The 26746-nt window shown below is 52.4% G+C and overlaps 1 protein-coding gene across 1 annotated transcript in view; it reads right to left on the reverse strand.

Annotated features, from left to right (window-relative positions):
• Window positions 1–26746, reverse strand: part of SREBF2 (sterol regulatory element binding transcription factor 2) — a 65509-nt gene that overhangs the window by 3176 nt on the left and 35587 nt on the right. The window contains exons 4-17 of the mRNA XM_021687453.1: window positions 26241–26387; window positions 24579–24800; window positions 23025–23139; window positions 22629–22810; window positions 20530–20722; window positions 19709–19890; window positions 17073–17349; window positions 14262–14431; window positions 8737–8905; window positions 7470–7587; window positions 6517–6626; window positions 4954–5086; window positions 2373–2541; window positions 137–322 (exon numbers count right to left, since the gene is read on the reverse strand). Coding sequence (XP_021543128.1) covers window positions 137–322; window positions 2373–2541; window positions 4954–5086; window positions 6517–6626; window positions 7470–7587; window positions 8737–8905; window positions 14262–14431; window positions 17073–17349; window positions 19709–19890; window positions 20530–20722; window positions 22629–22810; window positions 23025–23139; window positions 24579–24800; window positions 26241–26387 — 2373 coding nt within the window. The remainder of the gene's footprint in view (window positions 1–136; window positions 323–2372; window positions 2542–4953; window positions 5087–6516; window positions 6627–7469; window positions 7588–8736; window positions 8906–14261; window positions 14432–17072; window positions 17350–19708; window positions 19891–20529; window positions 20723–22628; window positions 22811–23024; window positions 23140–24578; window positions 24801–26240; window positions 26388–26746) is intronic.

Raw genomic sequence — 26746 nt, forward strand, 5'->3', positions numbered from 1 at the left:
CCCAGCCCCCGGCCCAGCGCTGGACAGACTAGCTGGCAGACCTCAGAGGACCAACTCTGCAACCCCACACTGGCGCCCCACTGGGTTCCAGGGTCCGCCCCCCCCCCCCCCCCCCCCCCTGCTGGCCGGGCCTCACCTTGCGGTACGCTGGGCGGAAGCTGTGTGCCAGCCGGCGCAGGCTGCCCAGGTCCCGCTGGAAGCCGGCCAGTTCAGCACCCGATGCGTGGTACGGCTCGCCCAGGGCCTGGCTGGCTCCTGCCTGCTTCTGCCAGAGTGCTGTCCTCAGCGACAGTAGCAGGTCACAGGTCAGCAGCTGGACCACCTGTCAAGAGCCACGAGGGAGGAGACAGGTGACTGGCCTATTGCTGGGACAGGGATCCCCGCAACTCTCAGGTGCTCCCCAGCCCGACACTCAGCAGCGCCAGGAGGAGTGGAGAGTCCCAGAGGGGCAGCAGCCTGGGAGACACGCCACAGGGAGCAAGAGAACAGCTCAAGGGTGAACTCGGGCTCACAGCATCTGGTCCTTTCCGTGGCCGCAGGTGGGAGATCTGTTCTTCCCATTCTGTGGGGGAGGAAGTGAGGCCCAGAGAGGGGCACAGCTTGTGTCAGGGCTCTGACAGAAGGCAGAGGTTCCTCCACCTCACAGGAGCACCCCCGCGGCTGGCCTGGAGGCCGAGATACCCAAAAGGCGCCACAGCCCTGCCCCTCAAGTAGGATCGAAGGGCCTGAAACGGAAGCATAGCCAGGAGATGGGGGAGGAGAAGGAGAGGCTCACGTCAAGAGAAGGCAACCAAGTCTCGGCCCGAGTGGTCCCTAGGGTTGGGGAAACAGGAGTGAAAGCAGGTGGAACCACGGAGCAGTTGAATGCTTGGTTTAGCCCCACAGACCTAAATCAAGTGTGGTTTTGCCACCGACCAGCACACGACTAAACCTCCCAGCCTCAGTCTCCTCATCCATGAAAAGGGCACCACAAGGCTGTTGTGGTACATGAGAGCACTGTGTGTGTGTCCCGCGCCCGGCCTTGGGAAGTAGTCAACGCCAGCCACTGCAAGCCTGGACGCCACACGAGTGGGGGCCCACGAGGCTGGGCCACCTGCCTGGCTCCCGTCAGCACCAGGGAGCAGTGAGGGCAAGGAGGCAGCCCAGTCCTTTTTGAGAGAGGTCACACATGGCCCTCCAGTTCAGATGGGCTTCCTGAGGATATTCCCCTTCCTGCCCCTTCGCCAGGGCACTGGACCCAACCTGGACCCTGCCTCATGCCTGCCCAGTGTCCTGTCCCTTTGCCACTGTTTTCTGGCTGATGATAGCCTCAGGGGGACACGGATGAGGCCTTCCTCTTCAAACAAAACCTGACACTTCTAAGAGGTGAGCGTTACAGGGAGCACCTGTGGATGGGGGTAGCAGCCTGGGGCTGGATTATGTCCTTTGAGAGATGCCTGGCTCCATGGGGTCTCCTTCTTCTCGGCCCATTTTCCCATAGAAAATGCCCTAAGGGTGCCGCGGCCTCTCTCACGTTCCCCAAACTCAGCTGAGACTCTTTGGTTCTCTCACGAAGACAAACTCTACAGGAGACCAGCAGCGGAGAGGCACCAAGTGAGAGGGGGCTCCTCCACGGGCCTTTACTCTTGGGCCCTCCCTGCACATGGCTTGTCCTGCAGGGCTGGCACGCTTTCTGGGCTCACCCCAGGATCTGAGGCCCCTGAGCACCTCTTAGCCGAAGTGCCCCGCTAGCCACTGGGGACCAAACCTCAGTGAAGGTCTCAGAGTCTAACCCTCGAGGTCACAGCTCATCCCTCCCTTTGTGGAGGGAAACCATGCTCCTGAGTGAGCTTTTAGTTGTGGGCACTCCTGCCCTCCCCTCCGCCGGGACGGCCAGGCCTTGGGATCCAACAGTGATCGCAGTGCCCTCTAACAAGGCCTGGGGAGGGAGAGTCTCGAGGGCCAGGCAGGCCTCTGTGATGCACTGTGGAAACATTGCATGGGTACGACCAGAACATGCAATGCAACTACAATGCACCGCAGCTGCCCGCAAGGACGCGTGCATCTGGCCACGGAGGCGCCCGGGGCGTGTGCGGGAGCGTGCAGGCGCCCAGTCGAAGGCTGGCCTGCAGCGACCGGGGGAAGTTGTGCAAGCTGCCTGGAGCAAACGCAGAGCCCTAGCCAGCAGGATCCGGGACTCAGGGAACCCAGCAAAAGTGCAGGTGGAAACATACTTGCCTGAAGGACTAAAAGGGACCCCAACTGGGCCAGAACTGCTGGCCTGGTTTGCCTTCTGGACAGCCCCACGGCCAGGTAAGCTCCAGGTGGGTCGGAGTGTTCTCCCCCACCACAGCTGAGCTCCTCCCCAAGGCGCCAGGCAAGCTCGCACTCACGTGGTTGAGGGTGAGGTCGCAGGTGGCCCCGCTCACGTTGAGGCTGCTCCAGAGGTGGCCGCTGGCCCTCTCACAGTGGCAGAAGGCACTCTGCTGCCCGTCCGCCTTCCCAGAGAGTGAGGTGTGCATAGCTCTGCAGGTGTGGAAGACGGCCTTCACCAGGGGGCTCCTGGGAGGGGGGGGGGGAGAGGCAAGAGGTCAGCGAGTGTCACCTGGGCAGCAAGAGGGGCCTGAGCTGGCGACACGTGGGTCTGTCCACTCAAATGCCGCCATAATCGCTCCAGATCCGAAGTGCCAGCCCTGAATGAGGGTGGGGCTCCCCCCGCAGCAGCTTCTTCATTCAGGGAGTGGTGGCAGAGCCCCAGGCCTGGCGATGCAGCAGCCAACAACCCAACTCCCTGCCTGCAGGCACCCACTTTCTAATGCAGGAGTCAGAGAGAACATGCACTGAACACTGAGATGTACACGCCATGAAAGAAAGTCAAGCAGAGGAAGAAGGTGGCATCTTATGAGGCATGGTGGTCAAGGATGTCCTCTCTGGAAAAGAGAGACCTGAGGAAACAGGAGTGAGCCGTGTGGCTAGGGAGGATTCCAGGCAGAGGAGCAACAAGTGCAAAGGCCCTGAGTCCTCCCTGTTGCATGGAGAATATCCAGGGGCCGGCGTGGCTGGAGGGAAGGAAACAAGGGGAGCAGAGGGAGGGCAGGCCCTTCGCAGCCGAGCCACAGCCCCCATCCCCAATCTGCTTCCGGCTGCTCCAGGACGCAGGCCCCCGGAGCTCATCTCCTTTTCCTTTCCCACTCCTGCGCCTCTGCGGATGGGGTCGCAGGGCAGTGCCCCCTTCACCAACTTGCCTCCTGAGGCTTAGTCCATCTGCTGTGCCCCCTGGGCTGCCTTCTCCTGTCCTGCCTCCTGGGCCAGGCCCTTTGTACCTACCTCTGGTCCCCCGACACCGACCTGTGGTTGCCGGGCCTCCCTCCCACTGGCCCAGAACCCCTCCCCGTGAAGAGGCGCGCTGGCTGCCTCACAGAAGCCACGACCGGCCTGGTGAAGGCAATCGCACCAGCTGCCCACAGGACAAGTACCCGCACAGGCCCGGCCACTAGCGATCCGCTCGGGGCTGCGACCAGCTCTCGTGTGCACTGGGGCCTCTCAGAACTCAGAACGCAGCTGCCACCAAGAGGGCCTCAGTTAAGCATCCACTCAATAAACCATGGAGCCGGGAAGGGGTGTGGGAGACCTGGGGAAAGGGCATGTGACGGAGAGGAAAGGATCAGAGACCCAGGCTCAACCAGCAGGACTGCCACTAAAGAGCCACCTGACAGTCAAACAATCTACCTGTGCCTCAGTTTCTTCCTCTGTTAAGTGGCCACAATCCCACTTGCTGCCACCTATGGTGGCATGAAGTATTGACTCCATTATTTGCACCTGCTCTCTGAGGGGCCATTCCCTCAGAAGCTGGGTGTTCAACTCCCTAGAGAAACGGAGCTTCTTCTCATACAGCAGACTGGGGAGAGGCCTGGGGAGGCTGGGGATGGGAGAGGGGTCCCACGGCATCGTTATCCCTAAAGAGCAAAGGGACCCCAGAGGGACTGAATTCAGGGGGAGGAATGTCTGCTGAGGGTCTTAGCGGATGCCAGGGCTCCGCTGCTTACATGAGGGGACTCTGGACGATTGACCTGCCATGTCCTCAGGCACACTGGCTGGGAGACAGCACACACAGGGTGGAGTGCAAGGTGGGTGCTGACTGGTCAGGGTGCTTAAAAAACAGGTTACTTAAATTGGGGTGTCAGACCTACCTCAGAGAACCTGCCTAGACCTACTTTTCTCAGCTCCTTTCTGCTCTCCTGGTTAATGCTCTGCTTGACAGGAAATGTTTCAGCCTTGGCTCTGAGGACAGGACCTGGTGGGGCTTTTCTGTCTTGGAGCATTCTACTACTTCTCTGGAGTTGCAGAAGATGTTAGGGACGCTCAGGCAGAAACAGCCCGTGTCAGCAGGCAGGGTGGAGCGTCACTATGGGCCAAATACTCCCAAGAGGCAGGCGTGAGTCCCCCAAGAGGAAGGTCAAAAGCTCTCTGGTTAGGCCTCGTGCTGCAGGCCCAAGGCCCTTCTAGTGACAGGGCTGATGCGGGACTAAAAGGCAGCTGGAAGAAAACTGGAGACCATGCTGGCCCACGAGAGAAGGTCCTCGGGCCCTCCCAAGCCCTGAGCTGGTCGTGAGCCATCACCACACTGCCTGGCTTCTCCAGGAGCCTCCGAAGACACCAGCAGCCACAGTGCTCTCCCTCCAGCCTGGGGCTCTGTGGGGGATGGGAGAGGCAGCCCCGGAACTAGCACTGACAGCTGCTGGGACAACAGACGCACAGACGGGGTCCTCGCCAAGCTCCGTTTCTCCGTGCTGCCCTCCTCCTCCCTCTCGCTTTCTCTCTCCATCTACCATGTAGTCCCCAGGCTGCCTGACCTTTCACCCCAGTGACCACTCAGACATGCTCGCTCCTGCTAACATGGAGAAGGGAGCCTGGCACGCCTGGCCTCTGGGATTCCCCCCCCCCGGAGGTAAGTGGTCAAGGGGGCTTACGCACTCTGTCACTTCCAGGGCTTTGGGGACACGCTCTACTTCAGTAAAATGAGCGCGTACAGCTGCATCGTCTCCCTGGAGCCAGCTGATGGCCACAGTGATGGCGGATGTCCACCACCGACAGATGACATCTGGACCTAGAAGGGAACAGTACGAAACACGACTCCAGCACCCGCAGATTGACAGTGCTCAGCCCGGCTGCGTGCGCCCAGTTCCTGTGTGCACGAGCCATCATTACCTTCTGCAGATGGGCTGGGGACCTTTGGGTTGCCCCCTCATACAATTCTGGTGGGACATGAGCCAGCACTATCTTCTGGAAAGTGTTTGGCAACCTGTATCAAGAGCCTTAAAGATGCTCACTTCTATTAATCTAGTAATCCCATTTTGGGCAACCTATCATCAAAAAATTGGCCTAAACAGAGAAAAAAAAGAATAACAAAGATGTTCACTGCAGTGTAACTTTTATTTTTTATTTATTTTTTTTTGCAGTGTAACTTTTAAAAAAAAGATTTATTTATTTGAGAGAGAGTGCAAGAGAATGCGCGCACACACATGCGCATGAGCAGGGAGGAGGGGCAGAGGGAGAGAATCTTAAGCAGGCTCCCCGCTGAGCGATCTCACCACCCTGAAATCATGACCTGAGCCAAAATCAAGAGTTGGACACTCAACCGACTGTGCCTCCCAGGCGCCCCTTTAGTGTAATTTTTAAGTAAAATGCTGGAAACAACCAGAATCTCCAACAGTCATGAAAAATGGGGCTTCCCAAGTGTTTGCAGTAAGAGGCTCTTGTTAGAGTCTTGTCTTTCCCTCTCAGAGGCTCAGTTTTCTCAGCTGCAGAATGATGGTGCTAGTGGTCTTGCCATGCCAGGGGTGGGGGGCGGAAATGTAAGATAAAAGGCGGAAGAGCCTGTGCTTTTCCCAAGACAGTCCACAGGGTCAGAGGTCAGGGGTGGCTGCTTTTCTGGAATCTTTTCCTCCCCGGGGAGAATGGCCAGAAGGGAGCCTGACAGCCCCCCTGTCCCAGCAGCCCCAGAAAGAGCTGCTATACCATCATCCTGCTGGCCGTCTAGGGACAGAAGCAAAGACTGTCCTGGGGCCAGTGTCCTGTTCAGCAGGCTGCACTGGCTCAGCCGATGGGGAGCTGCAGAGCAGTACAGATAACTGGATGAAAAAGCCTCTTCAGCAGAGAGTGTCAGACCCAAAAGCAGCCTTGGGGGCCACTGTGCATCTGAGAGTGAGCCACCACCAGCCCCCGGTGTCTGGACCACTTGCTGCCCAGACTGGGTGCTTGGGAAGGTTCCTGCCTCACTCGGCCAAGGCCCAGGAAAGAGATTCACTGCTCCTCGTCCCACTTCTAGAAGAATCATGATTTCCTGTCCCTGAATGCCACCCACCAGGGGATACCTATGGGCTGGGGCTACGTGCAGGCCACAGATACACACCTCAGATCCAGAGAAGATTCCCAAGTGCACACTCATAACTGCCCCGGACCCCCTAGGACAAACGGGCTGTGAAGGAGTGAATTAAGCAACACGAGGCCCGCAGAGCCACCCTGCAGAATGCTTACCAAGGGCTGACTTGAGCACGGAGCTGCTGGAGAAGGGTGGGGTCACAATCCCCACAGAGTCCACAAAAGAATTAAGTAATTTCAGGTACTCCAGAGCATTAGAGAACTCACTAGAAATAAAAGAAACGGTCCCACCGTATTATCAATCAGAACGTACAGAAGGTACCCCCCTCATGCCTGGCTTCGACACTCCAGTTTAAGACCCAATGGCCATTTTGGTCCCTTCCCCTGCATCACGCCAGACGCACCCTGAGCCTGGCCCCCAACGCTGTTCCCAGTCTCCACAGGCCTTCTTTCTTCACGTGTCCCTGGGCTGCTCCTGAAGCGCCAGCCCTTCTCTTTCATCCCTTGTCCAGCAAAACCTGACTCCTCCCCTCAAGGCCTAGTTCAAATGTCCTCTCCTCCCACCCATCTGCCGATGTCACGGGGCAGAACCGGCCTCCCTTCCCTGTTCAGGTGCACTCCAGTCGGGACCTGGGCTTTGTAGGACCATGACTTTGGCACCTGTCTGCCCCGCACGTCTCACTCTGAGGAGGAAAGACTATGCTCCACTGCTCTGTAAAAATAAGAAATTGCCTGGCACACTGTATAAAGGTCTGGGTCCCCCAGATGTCTGCCTTCTGCTCAGCCCACCACATTCCATTCCTCTGTCCTTGGCAGGCCTCACCCCCTTCACACCCCAAAAAGCGAAGCAACCCAGTGAGATCTCTGATCTGTTCTAAGAACTGCCTCCACTTGGTGAAGGGATGGGGAAGGCAGCAGCCTCGGTCTGGGGCTAAAGTAAAGAGGTCAGGTCAGAGCTCCCACGGGACTCTCGTGTGGCTGCCAACTTTGAGAAATAAACACCAAGGAATCATTTGGTTTCCCCACAGACCCTACACTAGGGCTTGTTTCCTGCTCGGTGTGTGGGCCTCGCAGATGCCGGAAGCGGGGGCCCATCCTAGGGACATTACCAGCTCTCTTCATCCTGGTCTCCAGCCTTCTTCTTGGCCTGAGGCTTCACCAGTGACTCCACAGCTCGCTCCAGCAGGTTCTTGCAGAAGGCCTGGTGGACCTGGGCAATGGGGTCAGCTGAAGAAGAGGGGAAAGGCCAAAAGGGTCAGATGGTCTTCTCATGAGCCCATTTTGTCTTTGCAGAGAAAACAGAGGGTGGGGAGAGGAACCTGAGAAACAGCTCTCCTCTCTGAATGGGGATCAAACCCCCTTTTCCACCAAAGTCCAGAAGCACCCTGCTCGATAGCTGGAAGGCGGGGGGAGGTGTGGGGGGAGCGGTGCTGTGTCTCCTGGCACAGTACTCAGTACCTCCATTCAAGGTTGGGGTTGCAAGCCTTATCAGTAAACAGAACGTGGGAAGGTGGATAGTCAGCCGAGGAGAACAAAGTGGTGGCTGCTGCCTTGACATGACATGGAAGACCTGCTCCTGTTTTCCAGGCGTTTGTGGCCAGCGATGGTCTGGCTGCGCTGATTAAACAAGTGGCCTTGTAATGCTCGCAACAGCTGTCACGGCCAAGTTCCCAACTGGCAGGCCCAAAGCAGGGTGGCAACGGCCCCTTCCCTCCCGTCCCATGTGCACACATGGGGGCCACCATCTGACAGGGACACTTAGGAACACATTCTGGGCAACAAGGCCTAGAAACAGAGCCTGCATGAGGTGAGAAAGCCTGTGGAAGTCTGCAGTGTAGACAAAGCAGACCGCGGGGATGGAGCTGAGATTTAGGAGGCTTTCACTTGTATCCTTTCTTTTTGGTGTCGTGCACCATTCTTGTACTGAGCCGTAAGTGATATTTTTGAAAAAAAGGACAGCGGAAGCTCACGCCCCGGCCATTCCTGCACAACACGCCTCACTCTCCCCAGGCGCGCACTTTAGAGAGGGGAGAGCGCGCCGGGAGCAGAGAGCCACCGGCCGCTCATGTTTGAGAGCGGAGCGAGTCGCCTCAGATCACTGTCAAACAGCAGGGACAGCAAGTCAGCATCCCCCCTGCTGCCTGGAGTCCTGTCCCCGTCACCACTCTGAGCACTTGATGACTGCCTGTCGCCTACTGTTCTCTGCTTTCCAGTGGGACCAGCGCACAGCAACTCCACTCATCCTCTGTGTCTCCAAAGCACCCAGAATAAGGGTGAGAACAAGACCGAGTCCCCATGTGTTTGGAGCACAGTCCCCCTGAAGTCCTGGGGGTTCTCGTGGTTTTCTCCAACCCCCAGTGGCCGCAAAATTCTCACCTGGGTTCCTCTGAGCACAATAGAGACTCTCCTTGGCAGCCGACTTCACCGACCAGCTCCGCTCCATGAAAAACTTCTGGCCCAGGGGGTGGCACAGCCAACGCAGTGAGTCGGGGACCGCGCTGCGCTCAGGGCCACACAGGCTCTGGGCTCTACTGAGGAAGTAGCTCTGTGGAAGGACAAGGACCAGGGGTAATTCCACGGTGGCAGAATGCTGGCTGCAGCCACTGTGGGGCTATTAGAAAGCACCGCCACGGTGGAGACAGGCTGGGGCAAGACCAACAGGAGGGCGGGGCCCCTCACGTCCGTGGAAGTAAACTCCACCGCTGAAACCAGGGCAAGTGGCTCTGGGGGAGCCGGCTGGACTTGGTGACCAGGTACCACCTCCAACAGGGGCCCCGCTGCACCCTGCCCTGCTCAGTAGGCCTAACCCTCCTGGAATCTCCCTCTGGCCCTGCTGGCATTGAACCTGCAGAGGTGAGGAGGGGGGGTTCGTGGAGGAGAGGTCACGGAGGCTCCGCAGCTGCATGTCCACCCTCAGCCCTGTGAGGGCCTCCGTGTCCAAGCCAGGTGGCCCCTGGGATCCTGGGACTTTTCCTTATCTGTCATTTTAATTACTTATCCTTTAGAATATTTTGAGGCAAAAGAGTGTTCTGCTTTGACTAATTTTTCATCTCTTTTAGCTATGAGTATTAAGAGTATAGAGAAGCACAAAGCAAGTGGCTAGGAACTGTTATTTGTATCACCCTCACTCAGGAAAGCACTGGAGTGATGGGGTAGCCAACGGTTCGTCCAAGGACCCAGGCAGGCATGCGTGTGTATGGCTGATGTCTTTCCCCCCAAAGCTGGCCTTACAAGGGCTTTATCTAGCCCCCTGAAGAGACTTCTGCACCATCCCTAGATGATCCCCTGACGTGAACACCAGCCTGTGAGGGAAGACCGAGAGAGACTCAGAGCCTCTTTGCTGGGCCGCTGGAAGCCAGTGCCCTAATCTCCCAAGCCCCTCCTCTGCCTGCAGGGTAACATCACTCCAGGCCTCCAGGAAGAAGAACTGCAGGCATGCCGCCTATCCAAGTTTTCAGAAATTCTGTCATTTATGGAGTGAGGATATTTTTACTCTAAAATCCATGATTTCCAACCCATACACCCAGTGCAGACAATCTGAATTGAGGAGCTGAGCCGAGAAGGATGGGAGGGAGGGAGGTAGAAGCACAAGACCCAGTGCTCAGAAAATCCAGAGGGGCCACTGGAACAGGCTCGCAGACTTCAACCTTCACACTTCCGCCCTTGCCTCCACAATGAGGGCAGTGCCTCCTTGTCTGGTTCAGTCTGACGGTTCTGACCTTTACTGGGCTCTAAGTAGCCATCAGCTAATATAACGGCTTCAGAAGACTTGAATGCCAGGGTCAGAAATAGCACGGCCAAAGTGCCACTCAGGGAACACAGACTAAGATGATGGACTCTCATGGGGGCGGTGGAGATATGGAGAGTGCTGCCTGAATCTGAGAAAACGACCTGGCCCAACTGCTCTACAGAATCTCTAATACTGTCACAGTACTTCCCCGAAGTCTCTCATCACGGGACCAGCAGCACTAAGGACCTTCCCTCCTCTCTGCTGCCCGCTGTATTTGAGACAGGACACGGGAGAACAAATGCAGAGGAATCCCATGACCTTCTCCTGACCCTCAACAAAGTGCTTGCTGAATCTGAGCTTGTAACTGCAGTGAGGAGCCTGAATGGGACAAGAGGCTGGGGGTGGGGTGGTGGCCATCCCAGGGCCTCTGAGGTCAGAGAACCTTCTCACGGTTACTGATCAGGAAGGGAGCACCGTGCTGCTCCAGGGGAAACTGAAAACAACTGGTCCCTCAGAAAGGCCCAAACGTCACCAAGAAAAGCAGAAACAGGGGCGCCTGCCTGGGTGGCTCAGTCGTTGGGCATCTGCCTTCGGCTCAGGTCATGATCCCAGGGTCCTGGGATCGAGCCCCGCATCGGGCTCCCTGCTCAGCCGGGAGCCTGCTTCTCCCTCTCCCACTCCCCCTGCTTGTGTTCCCTCTCTCACTGTGTCTCTTTCTCTGTCAAATAAATAAATAAAATCTAAAAAAAAAAGAAAAGAAAAGCAGAAACAAAGCCTGGTTAGGTGGTTTTGCAAGGGGAACACAAAGAATGATCTAGAAAATCATTAAGTTAAAATACATTTTTAAGCTTAATTCTGAAGAAAAACCTCAGTTCTAAGACATCTCAGTGTGTGTGTGCATGAGCTGGAGTTTAGTGGTTTGAATTAATAAGACATATAAATCCTGGGGTATAATCATCCACAGTATAATTTCTAGAAGGCAAACTGAAAGAATAACTTCTGTTGCTCTTTTAATTTTCTTGGCATCATCATCCTATGATAATTTTCCTAAATTTTACAGACACCAGAATCCACCCAAGCTCCAGCATGGGAGCCCCCTCCCCTCTAACTCATCTGCTAACTGCCAAATGGAGCAGCTGTGGCAGGAGACTCAGAACTGCTTAGATCCTGGGAGCCACCCTGCAGTCCCTAGCGAGTCCCAATTCTACATTGTGTCCTCCCACACCAGGCTTACCCGATGGTTCTCAAACTGTGTGCCAAGGCACCCCAAAGCACCACAGGGAACCTGCAGGGGCGCCACGGGATATTTCACATTTCTGAGGTAAATACAGCCATGCCCGGGCACCTGGGTGGCTCAGTTGGTTAAGCGACTGCCTTCGGCTCAGGTCATGATCCTGGAGTCCCGGGATCGAGTCCCGCATCGGGCTCCCTGCTCCGCAGGGAGTCTGCTTCTCCCTCTGACCCTCCCCTCTCTCATGTGCTCTCTCTCATTCTCTCTCTCTCAAATAAATAAATAAAATCTTTAAAAAAAAAAAAATACAGCCATGCCCAACATGAGTCAGACATCATGTAAACTACTAAATGGTAGTAGTTTGAAGTCTCGATGTGAGACTGCACGACCTTCCTCTGGAAGATGTCATATCTTCATAAAGCTGAGTTTTTAGAGGCTATTGTAATAAAACGCAAGCGCTGTCTGAAAATCAGAAGTTGGTGGTGTTACTCTGATTTCAAAGTTTGAGAAGGTATGTAACACCCAACAGGCACGTGGACCTCAGTAGTCAGTAATAACCAAGAAAAAAAAAATACTATTTCTTCTTTCAATTTTGTGTATATTTCTTTAACGGCTACTAAATTGTTAAGACATAAATGTGTATTAAGATGTCTGTACCTAACTAATTAATAAACAGAACTGTTAGGTACTTCTGTTAGCCCAGGGCAACCATGAAAAAATTACTGAGACACAAAGGGTGCCATGAACTGAGAAAGACTGGGAACCTCTGGTCTGAAGCATTTTCACAGAGGCCAGCCCTCTGTTTGCCCTCAAAGCCTGATTCATTTGCTAGCTAAATATATTCGACTGGATTCAAAGCTGCTTCCTCTTTAGGAAAGTACCGTCTGGGTCTCTTAGTCTGGCCCCTCTCAAGAGAAGCCAACAGAGGAAAGGGGCGGTTACTTTCCTAGAAATCAGTTCCTCTCCTCGGCCCAACCTTACTGAAAATGCAAATATGGCGATACCCCTGGTGTTCCAGGTATTGATGCCCTCTGAGCGAGCATCAGCACTTCTAGAGAGTTCACCTCAGGAGAAACTTGTACAAGTGGGTGAGGAGAGCGTGAGGTGACCCTGTCTGCAGCACCGTAACTGCAAATACGGGAAGCAACAGCTGAGGTGATCAGGATGGTGGTTACTCTGGCTGGAGGCCGTGGGAGAAGGGGGATTCGCTGACTGCAAGGAGGCCCAAGGAATGCTTCTGGGGTCCTGGTCATGTTTTGTTCTTGATCTGTCTGCTGGCTGTGTGAGTGTATTCACTCTGTGAAGTCACTGAACTGTTATTTATGATTTGTGTACTTTTCTACATGCATATTATACTTCAATAAAAAGTTTACAGAATAACAAATAAGAAGCAGATTAAATTATGGTGCCAGAATTCAGAATAATGGTTATCTCTGTAGGGGGCAGTGTGAGTTTGAAAGCCTGCAAAAGCTTCTGGGGGTGAAGGGAAGTTCTACTTCTTTCTTTTTAAAATATTTTATTTTTAAGTATCTCCATACCCACTGTGGGGCTCGAGCTCACATCCCCGAGATCAAGAGTCACATCTTCCACCAACCAAACTGGCCAGGGGCCCTGCAAGTCCTACTTCTTGATCTGGGCAGTTGCTGTTGCATGGGTGGGTTCACTTTGTGAAAATTCAACAAGCTGTAAATTAAAAGGTACACATTTTTCTGTGTGCATTGTATTTCGATAAAATTAATGTCTCCAAAACACTTTTTGGGGGCAGAGAAGTTACAAGTGTATGACATCGGCCCAGAGCACCAGGACAAACAAATGGGATAGGGAAGTGGCCCAGCCTATGCATCCTGCTCTCAGCCTCGATGGGCCTTGCCCAGAAATGCCACCTTGCCTTCCTCTAAGACTGGGTCAAGAGCAGTATGCTCTCTGGGCAGCCGAATGAGCCCCAGCCTTGCACTCACCCATTGACATTAAGGCCTGTTCCTCCTCTGGATTCCCTGCCAGACTGTGTGCTCCCTGAGGACAGGGCGAATATTCTGCACACCATTGCATTTCCACTCCAGGGAATGCCTGGTCCAGAGCAGGGACTCGGTAACATTTGCTGAATAAATGTCTTATCTAAGGTCACTGAAATAGGGGCGAGACACAGAAAATACACTGGGTTTTCCCGTGCCCTCTGTCACCTAGACTGGGGTGACACACTTTAGGAAACATCAGTGTCGCCACAGGGCACGTTCCTTTTCATCAGCTCATCAGTGCCACGGTTGAGATATGGCAACAAATGGAGATGTGATCGCTCTGTGCTGAACACAGCTGATGTATTCAGCAGCCTACTCAAAGCGGGCACCGAATCAAACGTGTCTTTCTGCTGGAGTAAGAGAAAGCCTGAGGTCAGCAGATGCTCTGAACTAGTTGATAACAAGGACTGTGAATTCCCAAGGCTGATCCCATGCCAGGCACAATGCAGGCGCCTGATAATAGCCATTCCTGCCCCGGGTCTGACGTGAGCTCCTCGAAGATGTGCACTGTTTTCCATTTCTGGACTGAGAGTAATAGAAGATAAGCAATAGCTACCTTTTGTGTGAATAAAAACACCAGGAGACACAATCAGAAAATCTCAAAAATTTTTATGACCACTTGAAGAGCAGAAGAGTCATATATTTAACCCCTTGAATATGGGTCACTGTATCACTGAATCAATCTTCTTACTTCAGGCACCAAAATGTCCTGCTTATGCTTATAAGGGCCAGGACGGGTTTTGTTGTTTTTTTGATCTACTTTGTTTAGTGCCTCAATATTTGTGAAACGACCCACTGACTGAATATCTACCCGTCTAGGTAGTCGGCCCCCAAAGGCAGGGCCCACACCCGTTTTTGCATCTTAGCTCCTGGTCAGGGAAGGGCGCTTCTGCAAGTCCGCAGAAGGGAGCTGCAGGGTACTCACCGCCAGGAAGCCTAGCTTGCCCCCACACCGAGTCTTGAGCCCCATGGCGGCAGTCAGATGGATCTCAACCAACGTGCTCGGCGGGATTTTCTCTTCTGCACATTCGGCCAAGTTCACGGCGCACAAAGCCATGTGTACATCGGAACAGGCAGATCCTGCAGGAAGCTTCCCTGTGGCAGGCAGAAACAGACGCTGACATTGACAGATTCCTCCAAACCGAGCTTTTTTCTGTTTTCTCTAGTGTGATCAGAGCAAGAGCACAAGGACTAGAGAAAAGTACTTGAACTCTGTCATCAGATGGTCCTGGCTGGGATGCAAGGCTCTGTGACCGAGTAGCCGTGTGTTCCTTTCTACCTCACAGGTTGTTGGGGACGAGAGAAAATGCATGTCAAGTCCCTGACATGTGGCCTATGGGCTGTGGAAACGGGAGCAATTATGATTGCAGGTCGTTGTATGGGACTCCGACGTAGGCACTGTGACACTTTACAAAACACAACCGTGTTCTGCTGAAACATCTTGCATCTCCCAACACGGAGAGAGGTAATAAAAATTGAAAAACAACAAGAAAAAAAATTGATGTGAATTTATTTTCATTGTAAAAGAATGCACAGTATCTCAGCACACCCCTTTTTGAGGGGTAACACAAAATGGCACTGACGTTGGACATGTCTTGGGTTAGCAGGTGGAAAGCTAGGAAGGCTTCCTACATGCTCCCGTGTGAGGGCTGCAGTCATGTGGTGTGACCCTGAAGTCAGGGGCCGAAGTGCCCTCGTGCAGGCACAAGGACCCGTCAAGGCCGTGAGGCTTTCACACTGTTGCTACTTTGGTCCTCGCTACAGGGCCAGGAGGGGGCCAGGGCAAGCCAGCTTTGCTAAGGGAGGCTGCGCTTCAGGGGTGGCCCCATGTCAAAGGTCCAGGCGGTGGCCAAGCCAGGCCTCCTGACCTCATCAGCCCCACATTCTTCCCCTCGGGCCACCCTGCCTCCCCCATCTTTCTATCAGCCCCTACACTTTGTTCTGCATGGGCATCAGGTGTCACTCTCCTCCAGGAGACACCATCTGGCTTTCTGTCTTCAGGGGAGGGAGGGTGGAGGGCAATGAGGGGATCAGGTTTTAGTCACCTGTTCTCTCAGTGCCTTGAATAAAGCCAGGCCCACAGAGTGCTCAGCAAATGTGGAGGGAATGAGTGATGTGAACTACCCCAGCTGGAATTCTCCAGAACATGACAGCTGGGAGGATGCAGCCTCCTGAGCAGAGAGACCTGGGAGGGTGCTGGTTCCATCCCCCGAGGGCACACTGAGAGGGCAGAGAAGAGTGAAGCAGGGTCTGCAGACAGGGACCCTCTGCCGGAACTCTACCATGACCCCAGGTGTTAAAACCCCATGGCTGGCCCCACGGGTCTCATCTTCCATTCACTCCATGCCTGGGGCCTGCTACGGCCCCATTTCTGAGCTGAAACTCCTTCACCAGGGCATTTACATCACCTTCCCATTACCACATCCCACTGTTGGCTTTCTGACCTTCATCGAATAGCCCCACAGCAACCTCCCTTCTCGGGCCCTCTCCCCCAACACCAAATCTCTCGGGCAGCGTTCACCTGACTCCTGCCCTTGGCCTGCTCATAATATGTGGTGTTTTTCTGGGTCCCTGGAGGGTCCCCTTCCAAAGGCCTCTCATCAGCAACTTCAGCGTTCATCCTCACTGTAGGCCAAAGACCAAGCCCCCTTCTTGGGCTGCGGATCCAGCACGTCCACTGCCACTCATCATTTCCCTCCAGGTCTTACAGGCAAGCGTCCCAAACAAAACTCCTCACCTTCTCCCTGAAAAACTGCTCTTCAGCCTGTTTCCCTCACCTTTGTTGGCAGCAACACCATTCCCCCAAGCTCTCAAGTAAGAAACCGGGGAACCATCCTCACCGCTCCTTTCCTGACCCTCACGACCCGTGGGCCCCCAAGCCCTGTCAATCCCAGCTTCTGCTCTCTCTCCACCTGTTCTCCTACCCCCATCGTCTCCAGCTACATTTGCTCCTATCTGGACTCCCTGACGCCAGCCTTAATCCTCTCCCCATCCACCTTCTTCCTGCCATCACAGCGAATCCGCTCACTTCAGAATCTGATGGCGTCATCACTGTCCGAATGCCCCTCACTGCCTGGCTCCCGTCACCCCCTCCCCCCCGGTTGGCTCTAGGACTACTGAAATCTTCTCAAGAGTCATCCCAGGTGGGGCTCCTACCTGGGAACATCCCACTGCCTGGAAGGCACACCCCCCTGCACACGGCTGGCCAACTCTACCCATCCTGTCACGCAAAGCCAAGACTTCCCAGAAAGCCTTTCCTGAAACCCTCCTCAACAGTACACCCTGCCCTGCAACTGAAGCCCAAGCCTTCTGCTACCTCTACCACACGAAATCATAATTCACTTGCTGACCTGCCTGCCTGTTATTAGGGCAGGAGTTTGTTGCATGAAATAAATGATATTTCACTGAATCTGATATGACATCAATTTTAAGTTTACTATTAAGTACCACTAAGGAAAAAACAGTGCCAACTCAACCACACCATCCGCTGTGTAAAGGACACAGCACAAGCATACGGAGGTTAATGTGAAAACATGTGCACCTTAAACTGATGAGCTGTGGTAATGAGCCACGTTTACAAAAAGCCATGGATGTGGATGGAAGGTCTGTCCAGCCATTCTAGGAGAGCAGTGTGAAAAGGGCTTCGGCCGGGGCAGAGAGCTGGCAAACCAAGCCGGGGTGGAGAGATGGCACAGGGCACCTGGAGGCCAGCCGGGCAGTGGAGGCCACCCCTCACCTGTGATGTGCAGCTGGTGCAGCCTGTGATAGGCCAGGGCCGCGTCCCGGGCGCTGGCCTTCGCTTCGTCCTCAAAGCCTGCCGCGGTGGCCGGGGTGGCCCGCCGGCGCTGGAAGACCTTCTTGAGCAGCCAACGCACCAGGCGCAGCTTCTGCAGGCTGTAGCGAATCACATTCCAGGAGAGGCTGCAGGCCAGGTCCAGGCGGGAGGTGGGCAGGGCCCGGCCCAACACCGACAGGCAGGTTTGGAGGTTGGCCGCAGCCGCCGCAAAATCCCCCTAGAAAGCAGCAAGTACACAGATGTAATATCCACTGGCCTTGCTGTGGCCTTTTGTTTTGCTTTATTTTTTAATTTTTTAATGATTTACTTATTTATTTTAGAGAGGGGGATAGGGGCAGACGGAGTGAGAGTCTTAAGCAGACTCTGCTGAAGGCGGAGAGGCAGGGCTCGATGCAGGGTCCATCCCACGACCCTGAGACCATGACCTGAGCCGAAACCAAGAGTCGGACACCCAATCGACTGCGCCACTCTGGCGCCCCTTTTCATTTTAACAAAAACTTTTACTTTCCCTTCACTCCCTAGATCATCAGAGTAATACATGCTCATTGAAGAGTCTGGGAAGATTCAGAAAGCAACGAAAAAGTAAAAAGCAATCACCTGTAACCTTACCCCCCAGAAAGAATGATTGCTGACATTTTCATGTATTTTCTCCTCGCCTTTTTACTAAATTGGGATTGTACTGTGGTCTATCTTTGAGCAAATACTATTCACAATTTCCTACAGTAGTTTTACACGTAAGATGATAAAATGGATTTAAATGATGATCTTTTAGGCTCATATGCTCTTTTAGGTTCTCAAATTGTGGTTCCCGGAGACCAGCAGCATCAGCCCCTGGGATCTTGTTAGAAATGCAAATTCTTGGTTCTCTAGCCCCACCCTCCCCCCACCTGCTGAATCAGAACCTCTGGGGTTGGGGCCTTCCAGGTGATTCTGTTGCCTGCTAAAGTCTGAGAGCCACTGTTTTAAAAAGACAAACACCTGGCTAAACTACTATAACCAAGGATCTCGATAAACTACTCTTTGCCAACCTGAGAGGGTCTGATGGAGAGTCTATGGCCCTGTACTGAAGATCTCTTTCTCTCTCATTACTGGCAAACAGAAGGAATCTGTCCTCTCCCTTCTCCGAATGTCCTGCAGTGGGCACAGCTGTGTTTCCTTCCGGCATCTTTACAGGGAGTGGATTGGTACAAGGGGAGCACCCCTCTCCCGGCTGCTGCGCAGCTTCCAACACACTCTGGTCCCGATGCTCCTCAGCCCTGCCTCCTGGCCCTTTCTCACTCCCAGGGCCCTCTCTCTGTACTTCCGAACAACATGGCTCAGACAGAGGCCACCACAGCTCCAGCCTCGCCCACCCTGGAGTCAATGTCACATCACTTCCATTCCACTTTGTATCTCAAATATTTCCTGAATCAGTCTTTCCTTTCAATTCCAGGTTCCTGCCACCTCTCATCCGGTCTATTCCAGGTGCCCCTAACTTGCTTCTGTGCCCCCTCCTAACCCATCCTTCCTGCAGCTGCCAAAATGACAACCATGAAACACAGACCTGAACCTGCCTCTAGGATATACATCTTGGAATGCTTTTTTTCTGGGAATGGTCCTGCTTCAAGGGCTAGGTCCCCAACAACCACATCTATATTCCATGAGCCACAGCCCTCGGCATGGCTGACAGCTCCAGGCTGCTCAATCAGATTCTCTCTGGTGGGCACTGCAGCCCGCAGGAGGGGAGTCGGCCCATAGTTTAGTGCAGCTGAGGACTGTTCCGGCTCTTGTTCCTCTGAGATGTGACCTTGAACTCTTACTTCAATGCTGTGAGTTGCCCCAGAACCCTTCCTATAAACTTTCAGCTAATTTTCCTGTTCAAAAACCTTCCTGGTTCTTGGGGCGCCTGGGTGGCTCAGTCGTTAAGCGTCTGCCTTCGGCTCAGGTCATGATCTCAGGGTCCTGGGATCGAGCCCCACATCGGGCTCCCTGCTCAGCGGGAAGCCTGCTTCTCCCTCTCCCTCACTTGTATTCCCTCTCTCGCTGTGTCTCTCTCTGTCAAATAAATAAATAAAATCTTTAAAAATAAAAAAAAATTTTTAAAAAAACCACACCTTCCTGGTTCTCCAGAGAACTGGGGAAAAAAGCCCCAAATCAGTTACTAGTCAAAGACCTCTCCAATTTGGGCCCAAGATATATTACCAGCTTTAGCCCTCATCTGTCCCAAATGTATCTTACACTCCAGACGTACCTGTCTACCTGGTGGTCCCCAAATACCCCATCTATTCATGACTTCTCCACGTGGAAGGTCCTCCCTGCCCCTGACTGCTTGGCTCAAGCCCCAGATTCCCTCGGCCAGAGCGTGTCCCTTCTCCCCCAACTCCCGTAGCACTTTACTCTTCCTCTGTCATAACACAGACTACAGATTATCTCGTGTCCATGGACTCATTTACATATAGGTGTCCTCTCCTCTGTTGCCCTGTGACCGTCAGGGGCAGGGTCCCTTCTGGCTCTTGCTGCCCACAAGCACCTACCACAGGATTTTATACACTGGGGTATTCAATAGAAGTCGCTGAGTTATCGGCTGCAGAACTTACCCTGGCAAGGTCCAGGTCTGCCTGCTTCCGGTGTCTCCAGAAGGTGACTGAGGAGCGTGAATGTGGCCGGATCACCGGCTCCCCGTGGACCAGCAGCTTCACAAAGACGCTCAGGACAATCACACCATTTATCAGCCATAAGAGGAGCGTTGGCATCATCCAGTCAAACCAGCCCCCAGAACCTAAAGAGGGACGTCTCAGCTGAGCCCATGGGGAATGGCCTCCGGGAGCAGCCCTAGGGGACTGCAAACCACCTGACTGACCCCCAGCATCTGACAGGTTAGAAGCCTTCTACCTCATTTTCAGAAGAAGCGTGGATAACAAGATTGCTTCATTTAATAACAATGTCTAAATGCTTTAGATAGGAATAAGACATAACCTTAATCCACACTATAGGCAAATTTGGGACGGTTCTGTAGCCTAAATAGGAACCCTGTAGTCCTTGTCATTATGGAGCTAGGTGCCATAGCTAGATAACAAAGATAATAAAAATCTTTATTAGTCAAGGTGGGGTGAGACCATTAGTTACACAACTCGGGCAAAAATATCACATCCTCCTTCAAAAAGGTACACCTTTCCTCCCCATATCCCCAACCCCTATAATAATAGTAGTGTGGGTTCCTGATTTCTTTTGTCCTTACTGACTGAACTCGGGCCTGCCCTGTTACTTCCAAAATGTGACTTATGCCAGTTCCTAGCAGGCCTGCTACAAAAGCCCTCTGAGACCCGGTGGACAAGCCGAGCAGTGTGCACACATAGGGCCTGTCTCCTACCACAGCAGGCCACCCATGCTTGGGTGGTTCGACAGGCCCTCTACCTACCTGACTCAAGTGACAGGATGCTGCGGCCGGAGCCCGAGTATGGGTGCTGGTCAGAGCTGTGGGCCCCTCCCCACTGCAGCAGGGCAGTCAGGGGGTTAAAGGAGAGGCAGAGGAAGGTGAGGACACACAGCAGAATTCGAGAGCGGTCTACCATGCCCAGCGCTACGGGAGGAGAGTCCGGCTCATCCTTGACCTTCAAAACAGGGCCAAGAGGTTAGAATGAATACTGCGTGGGTTTCGTTTCTACAGTGTTTTACTTTTGTATGTATTGGAGTCAGACTGTGAGATTTAAATTCAAGACTACGAAGTCAGATAGGAAGAGAGCCAGGAGGCAAGTAAGAAGCCCACCGCTCTCCAGCTGCTTCTCAAACACTGGCATATCGTCCTCTTGCCACCTGGGACAAGAACATGTTCTGAAGACCAAAGGTAGATGAGTCCTGCTTATAAGATAGAGCACACAAGAGAACATTCTCCATGATTCTGTGTAATTGCACAACAGGCAAGCTAATCTAATCTAAAGTGACAGAAAGCAGATCAGTAGTTGTCTGAGGCTGGAGAGGGATATGTGAACTACCTGCCACGGTGTATGAAGGAGCTTTGTGGGTGATGGAAATGTTCTGTATCTTGATTACAGTGATAGTTACATGAGTGTATACACTTGTTAAAACTCCTCATACTGTATGCTAGTACTTTATGCTACTGTAAAATAGCTGTTTTATCTCATGTAAATTAAACATCAGTAGAACTGATTACAGACCATACAACTGGGGCGCCTGGGTGGCTCAGTGGGTTAAGCTTCTGCCTTCGGCTCAGGTCATGATCTCGGGGTCCTGGGATGGAGCCCCGCATCGGGCTCCCTGCTCAGTGGGGAGTCTGCTTCTTCCTCTCCCTCTGCCCCCCCCTCTCCACCTTCCCCACCTGAGCTCTCGCTCAAATAAATAAAATCTTAAAAAAAGACCATACAACTTCAGTATGAATCTATTTACAGGAGTTTGCCTGTTGTAAAACTGCAACACTGCTTTTCTCCCCCTCCCCGTCTTATAGAGGGAGGACTGGAGGCAGACGCCCTGCCTGCCCAGGGTGCCGCCCACAGAGCGGCAGGGAGGAAGGGGATCAGATCTCCCGACTCCCAGTGCACACATACTGCAGCACTCCTTTTCAGTATTTTCTTTTTTAAAGATTTTATTTATCTGAGAGAGAGGAGAGAGAGAATGAGCAGTGGGGAGGGGCAGAGAGAGAAAAGCAGACTCCCAGCCGAGCAGGGAGCCCGATGCGGGGCTCGATCCCAGGACCCCGAGATCATGACCTGAGCCGAAGGCAGTCGCTTAACCGACTGAGCCACCCAGGCGCCCCTCCTTTTCAATATTTTAAAGCCATCTGAAAATTTCTTATGATGACAGATGCCTAGCTAATTCAATGTATATATTATATGGCCTTCTGTTCCCAAACAGAATCACATTTATAAAGTATTTCAAAAATAGAGCTTCGTCAGTAAAATTAAGTACATGACACCACTAAGTTTGATCAAAAACTCAGGCTAGAAGGGAAGTTTGTGCTTTTGAAGTCAGAAATTGCCAGTAGCTTCCATGGATTCCCAGGGCTAGATCATTAGGCTCAAGCCTCTTTGGGCTAATTCCATTAAACCATAATTGCCAGGGGCTTTCTTTGACGATTAAATGCCCTTGGTTGGAATGTTATTTGTCAGACTGCAAATTGCAATCATTTCCAGAAGAGGACCCAGAGGCAGCCTTGCCCTAAACCGACTAAACAACCTCAAAAAATGGTCTTGCCAGGCCCATTATGAGTGAGGGATGTAATGAGGCGCCTCCGGCAACTCCTAGAACCCGCATGACAGCTGCCGTGTGTTCCCGTTCTGGATTCGGCCCGGATTCCTCTCAGATGGGCTCTTTCGGCAAGGACCAGTTAAATTGGACTACACTGAACCAGTTAAGCGGATTTTGTGGAGGATGCAGTAGGACCTATTCTCCATCCTTGGTCCTCTCAACGCCTGGCTGGGCCCCCTATCGGCAGCTTCTCCACAGTTAAGTTAGGAGAGATGGGACAGATTCCAGGGGTCAGAGGATTTCAAAAGCTCTTACCTTTGCATCATCCAGCAAAGGGCTTCCTGGCTCCGAGTCGATGGAGTAGGGGGAGAAGCCAGCCTGGGAGCCTGAGTCGGAGGCCGGAGGGGACATCAGAAGGACATTCTGATTAAAGTCATCGATCTTCAGCTCCACATCATTGTCCACCAGGCTCCCCAGGTCGATGCCCTTCAGGAGCTCTGCAAAGAAAACCGCGTCTGGCCAATGGTCTGTTTCTCCAGAGCCCCCACCTGGGTGCCTGGGCCAGGGCTGGGCTGGGGGAGGGGCCCACGATCCTTGCTCCTGTCACCCGCGAAGGCACCTTGGACACATCAGTGGGCCCTCCCCAGTGCCCAGCACAGGACCCCTACAACCACAAGGTCTGATAACCCTTCTTTCAATGAGCACACTCACTGTTTTTCTGATTTGCCAGCTTCAGCACCATGTTCTCCTGGCGTAGTTTATGATTGACCTGCTGCAAGTATTTGATGTAGTCGATGGCCTTCCTCAGGACGCCAGACTTGTGCATCTGGGAAGGAAGACGGGTGAAAACACAGGGGCGTCGCTGCAGGCTGCTCAGTGAGAGGGCTGAGGCCCAGAGCCTGTGGGGTGAAAGCATGGCTCCAGGCTGAGAGGCTGGCTTGCTCACTGGCTAGCTGTGCTACCCAGGACAAGTTACTCAAAATCTCTGAACCTCACATTCCTTGTCCTTAAAATGGGGATGATGATGATATATGATCACAGCGTTGCAGTGAGGACAAAATGAAATAATACACATACAGAGAGTAGCCACCCCCTCCCCCAGTCTGGTGCATAGTGACACTCGATAAATATTAGCTAGTACTCCTCTTTCTTATAATAATCCTAGAACCAAAACAAACTTTACAGAAAGCAAACGACAAAAACCCAGAGCATTGTTGGATAACTATCTTAAGGAAAGTTCTATTAGCACGTTTCAGGTCTATATAGGCTATAAGGAAAATAAAATTTTCTTCCAAAATAGAGATGATGAAGATAAACAGAAAACAGGTTAAAAAAAAAAAAATCTATGTGACAGAAGACACATTCACTGAAATACCCGAAATAATGAACAATCTATTCCCTCTATTTGCTGTTGGTTAAAGACCCAATCTCTATTTTCTCTCTTCCCTAAAAGGTAAAAATATTGCTAACCACCCATGAACACAACTAAACATATGTCAGCAACGCCACCAGCCGACTCCAGGGTACACACAGTCCTGCACCTGGCCGCCAGTGAGCGGGACGCATCCCTCTGCCTGTGCTACTGGGATCCGTGATCACCGCAGAGCAGAGTCAAAGGTCCAGGCAGGACGCTGCATTACCAACCCCCACTAGTTCCCTAATGTTGGTTAATATTTTATAATCTTGAGGGCGCCTGGGTGGCTCAGTTGGTTAAGCGACTGCCTTCAGCTCAGGTCATGATCCTGGAGTCCCGGGATCGAGTCCCGCATCGGGCTCCCTGCTCAGCGGGGGGTCTGCTTCTCCCTCTGATCCCCTTCCCTCTCGTGCTCTCTGTCTCTCATTCTCTGTCTCTCAAATAAATAAATAAAATCTTTAAAAAAAAAAAAATATTTTATAATCTTGAAAAAACAAAAACAAACCCAAGATGCTTTAAATAAGAAAGCACCTCGGGCGCCCGGGTGGCTCAGTTGGTTGGGCGACTGCCTTTGGCTCAGGTCATGATCCTGGAGTCCCAGGATCGAGTCCCGCATCGGGCTCCCTGTTTCGCAGGGAGTCTGCTTCTCCCTCTGACCCTCCTCCCTCTCATGCTCTCTGCTCTCATTCTCTCTCTCTCTCAAATAAATAAATAAAATCTTTAAAAAAAAGAAAGCACCTCTAACCATCCTTATGTCACTCACTTGGACCTGGGTTTTCCTAAATTCCTACAGCAAAGACAGGTAGAAGGGAGATGGTGGCATGTGAAATACCACGTTGCTGGGCACCCACCTTGGCATCTGTCCCCATGACCAGGTCCTTCAACTCGATGATTTTGTCATTGATAGAGGAGCGATACCGCTTCTCAATGATGTTGTGTGTCGTCCGCCTTTCTCCTTCTTTGGGGGGCTCCAGCTGCTTGACTCCCCCAGGTACCTGCTTAATGGGCACTTTCTCTTGCCCCATCATCACAGGCATTGTGGTCAAAATGGTCCCATTGCTGCCCACCAGAGTCTACAACAGGCAGAGACACAGGGCAGAATTACCCCGTGGTTAGTCTGAGTAAAGCAATCCCAGAACACAAACCTGCTGGCCCTGGCCATGCAGCATTGCTTCGCTGACACCCTTCGTGGCTCAATCAAGTCAGGCCCCACGAGGCCTCAGGAGCCACGGTATCTGAGTTCCCCTTCAGAACCACTGTCAACAAATCACACCACAATGGGATTAACGTGGGTAAATAGGTTTTAACCTTTGATCTAAGGGTACCCGAAACAAGTCATAGGACTTCTGCTTTGCTGGCAAATCATTAGCCACCTCTGAGCTCGCATACAATGTACCATATCATTCTGGCCCCAAGGAGAGCTTCCTCCTGGTGCAGGATACATCTTTTCCTCTCATGTGACAGTGAAGTCACTTGCTGCATTTCCTTATATAATTTGGCCATCAAAAAGCACAAGGGAAGAACAGATAGAGCCATTCTGTTAGATAAACAGACCAACTGTAGAGGCTCCCCCTTTTCTCCTCAATTCTGCTTCCCCCTGTTTCTATTTTTACTAATTTTAGTTTTATTTTCTTCAATAAATGGCCAATGAACATCATTAACCATTAAGAAATAATTCTCACATAATAAAAAACACGGATTTTAAATGTACAGCTTGATGCATTTTTATGTATGGATATCATGTGTGTAACCAAGATAACCCAGACCAAGATACAGACCATTTCTATCCCCTTAGAAAGTTCTCTTGTGCCTCTTCCCAGTTCTGCCTGCCCCCTCCCCATCTTGTGATCACTGCTCTGACCTCTATCACCATAGCTTAGTTTTGCCTCTTCTTGAACTTCATATAAATGGCATCCTCAGCATTAACTCTTTTGTGATAGGCATCCTTTGCTAGTATGCAAACATACTATTTTTGAGGTTCAGCAGTTATATATATCAACAGTTCTTTTTGGACATGTGGGTTGTTTCCCAGTTCTTGGCTCTTATGAATAAAGCTTACTTTCAAATTCTGATCACCTTTTACTCTATCACACTCTCTTGCCGTAAGATGCTGAAGCGGCTGTGACCCTGCAGCCCAAGTATGGGGCCTTCCATGTCCCTCACCTTGTAGCCCCTTCCTACCTGGTGGGCCTAGAGTCCTTCAGAAGCCAAACCTCCATCAGCAGGACCTAGAGGCAGACAGCCCTGTGTGGAGCCACTGCCTAGGAACCGGGGGATCCTCTGCTATTCTCTCTCCTCCCTCATAGTCCCCAGTACTCCCACATAACATGCATTGATGGTACTTCTCAAGGGGGGGAAAAAAACCCTAAATGGGGGTGATATTTGCAATCTGACACATTCCATAGAAGTTCTACACCGACCCACTCTGTAGAGATTTTAACATCTCAGGGGCCTAACACCTCCAAGAAAGGAGAGGGTGGAGGGAGGACGGCAGGGAGGAAGACGGCTCTTACTGGTACTTGAAGGGCAGCTGTCTGGATGGGGGTGGTGAGGGCGGTGAGGGCTGGGTTCTGGACTGCGGCCATGACAGGGCTGCCATCTGTCTTTAGTGTGGTCAAAACAAGGGAATCTGTCTTGATGATCTGAGGCTGTACCAGGACCTGGATGGAGAATGAAGAAAAGTAAAAAGGAAGGCAGTATTATTTTTCTATTTTGCCTTAGCTTCTTACTACACAGACTTCCTCCAGGAAAGAATGAAAAAATAACATTTTCCTAAAACCGAGAACACAACTTGATGACGGCGTTGAGAGGGAGAAAGAGTATAGCTAAAGGGTCTTGCATTTTAAGGTTGGAAGGCTTTGAGAAGAGCAATTCCAGGGCCTGGCAGGGGCAGAGTGGGAGGACAGAGGACAGGAAGGAGATCTGATTTTGGATAAAACTCAGGAAAGCCAGGAACATGGCTGAGAAACAGAAAGGAAACACCTGGATTTTTTTTTTCAAAGATAAATGACCTTGTTAG

The sequence above is a fragment of the Neomonachus schauinslandi genome, chromosome 5 (assembly GCF_002201575.2).
Source record: "Neomonachus schauinslandi chromosome 5, ASM220157v2, whole genome shotgun sequence".
Classification (NCBI taxonomy): domain Eukaryota; kingdom Metazoa; phylum Chordata; class Mammalia; order Carnivora; family Phocidae; genus Neomonachus; species Neomonachus schauinslandi.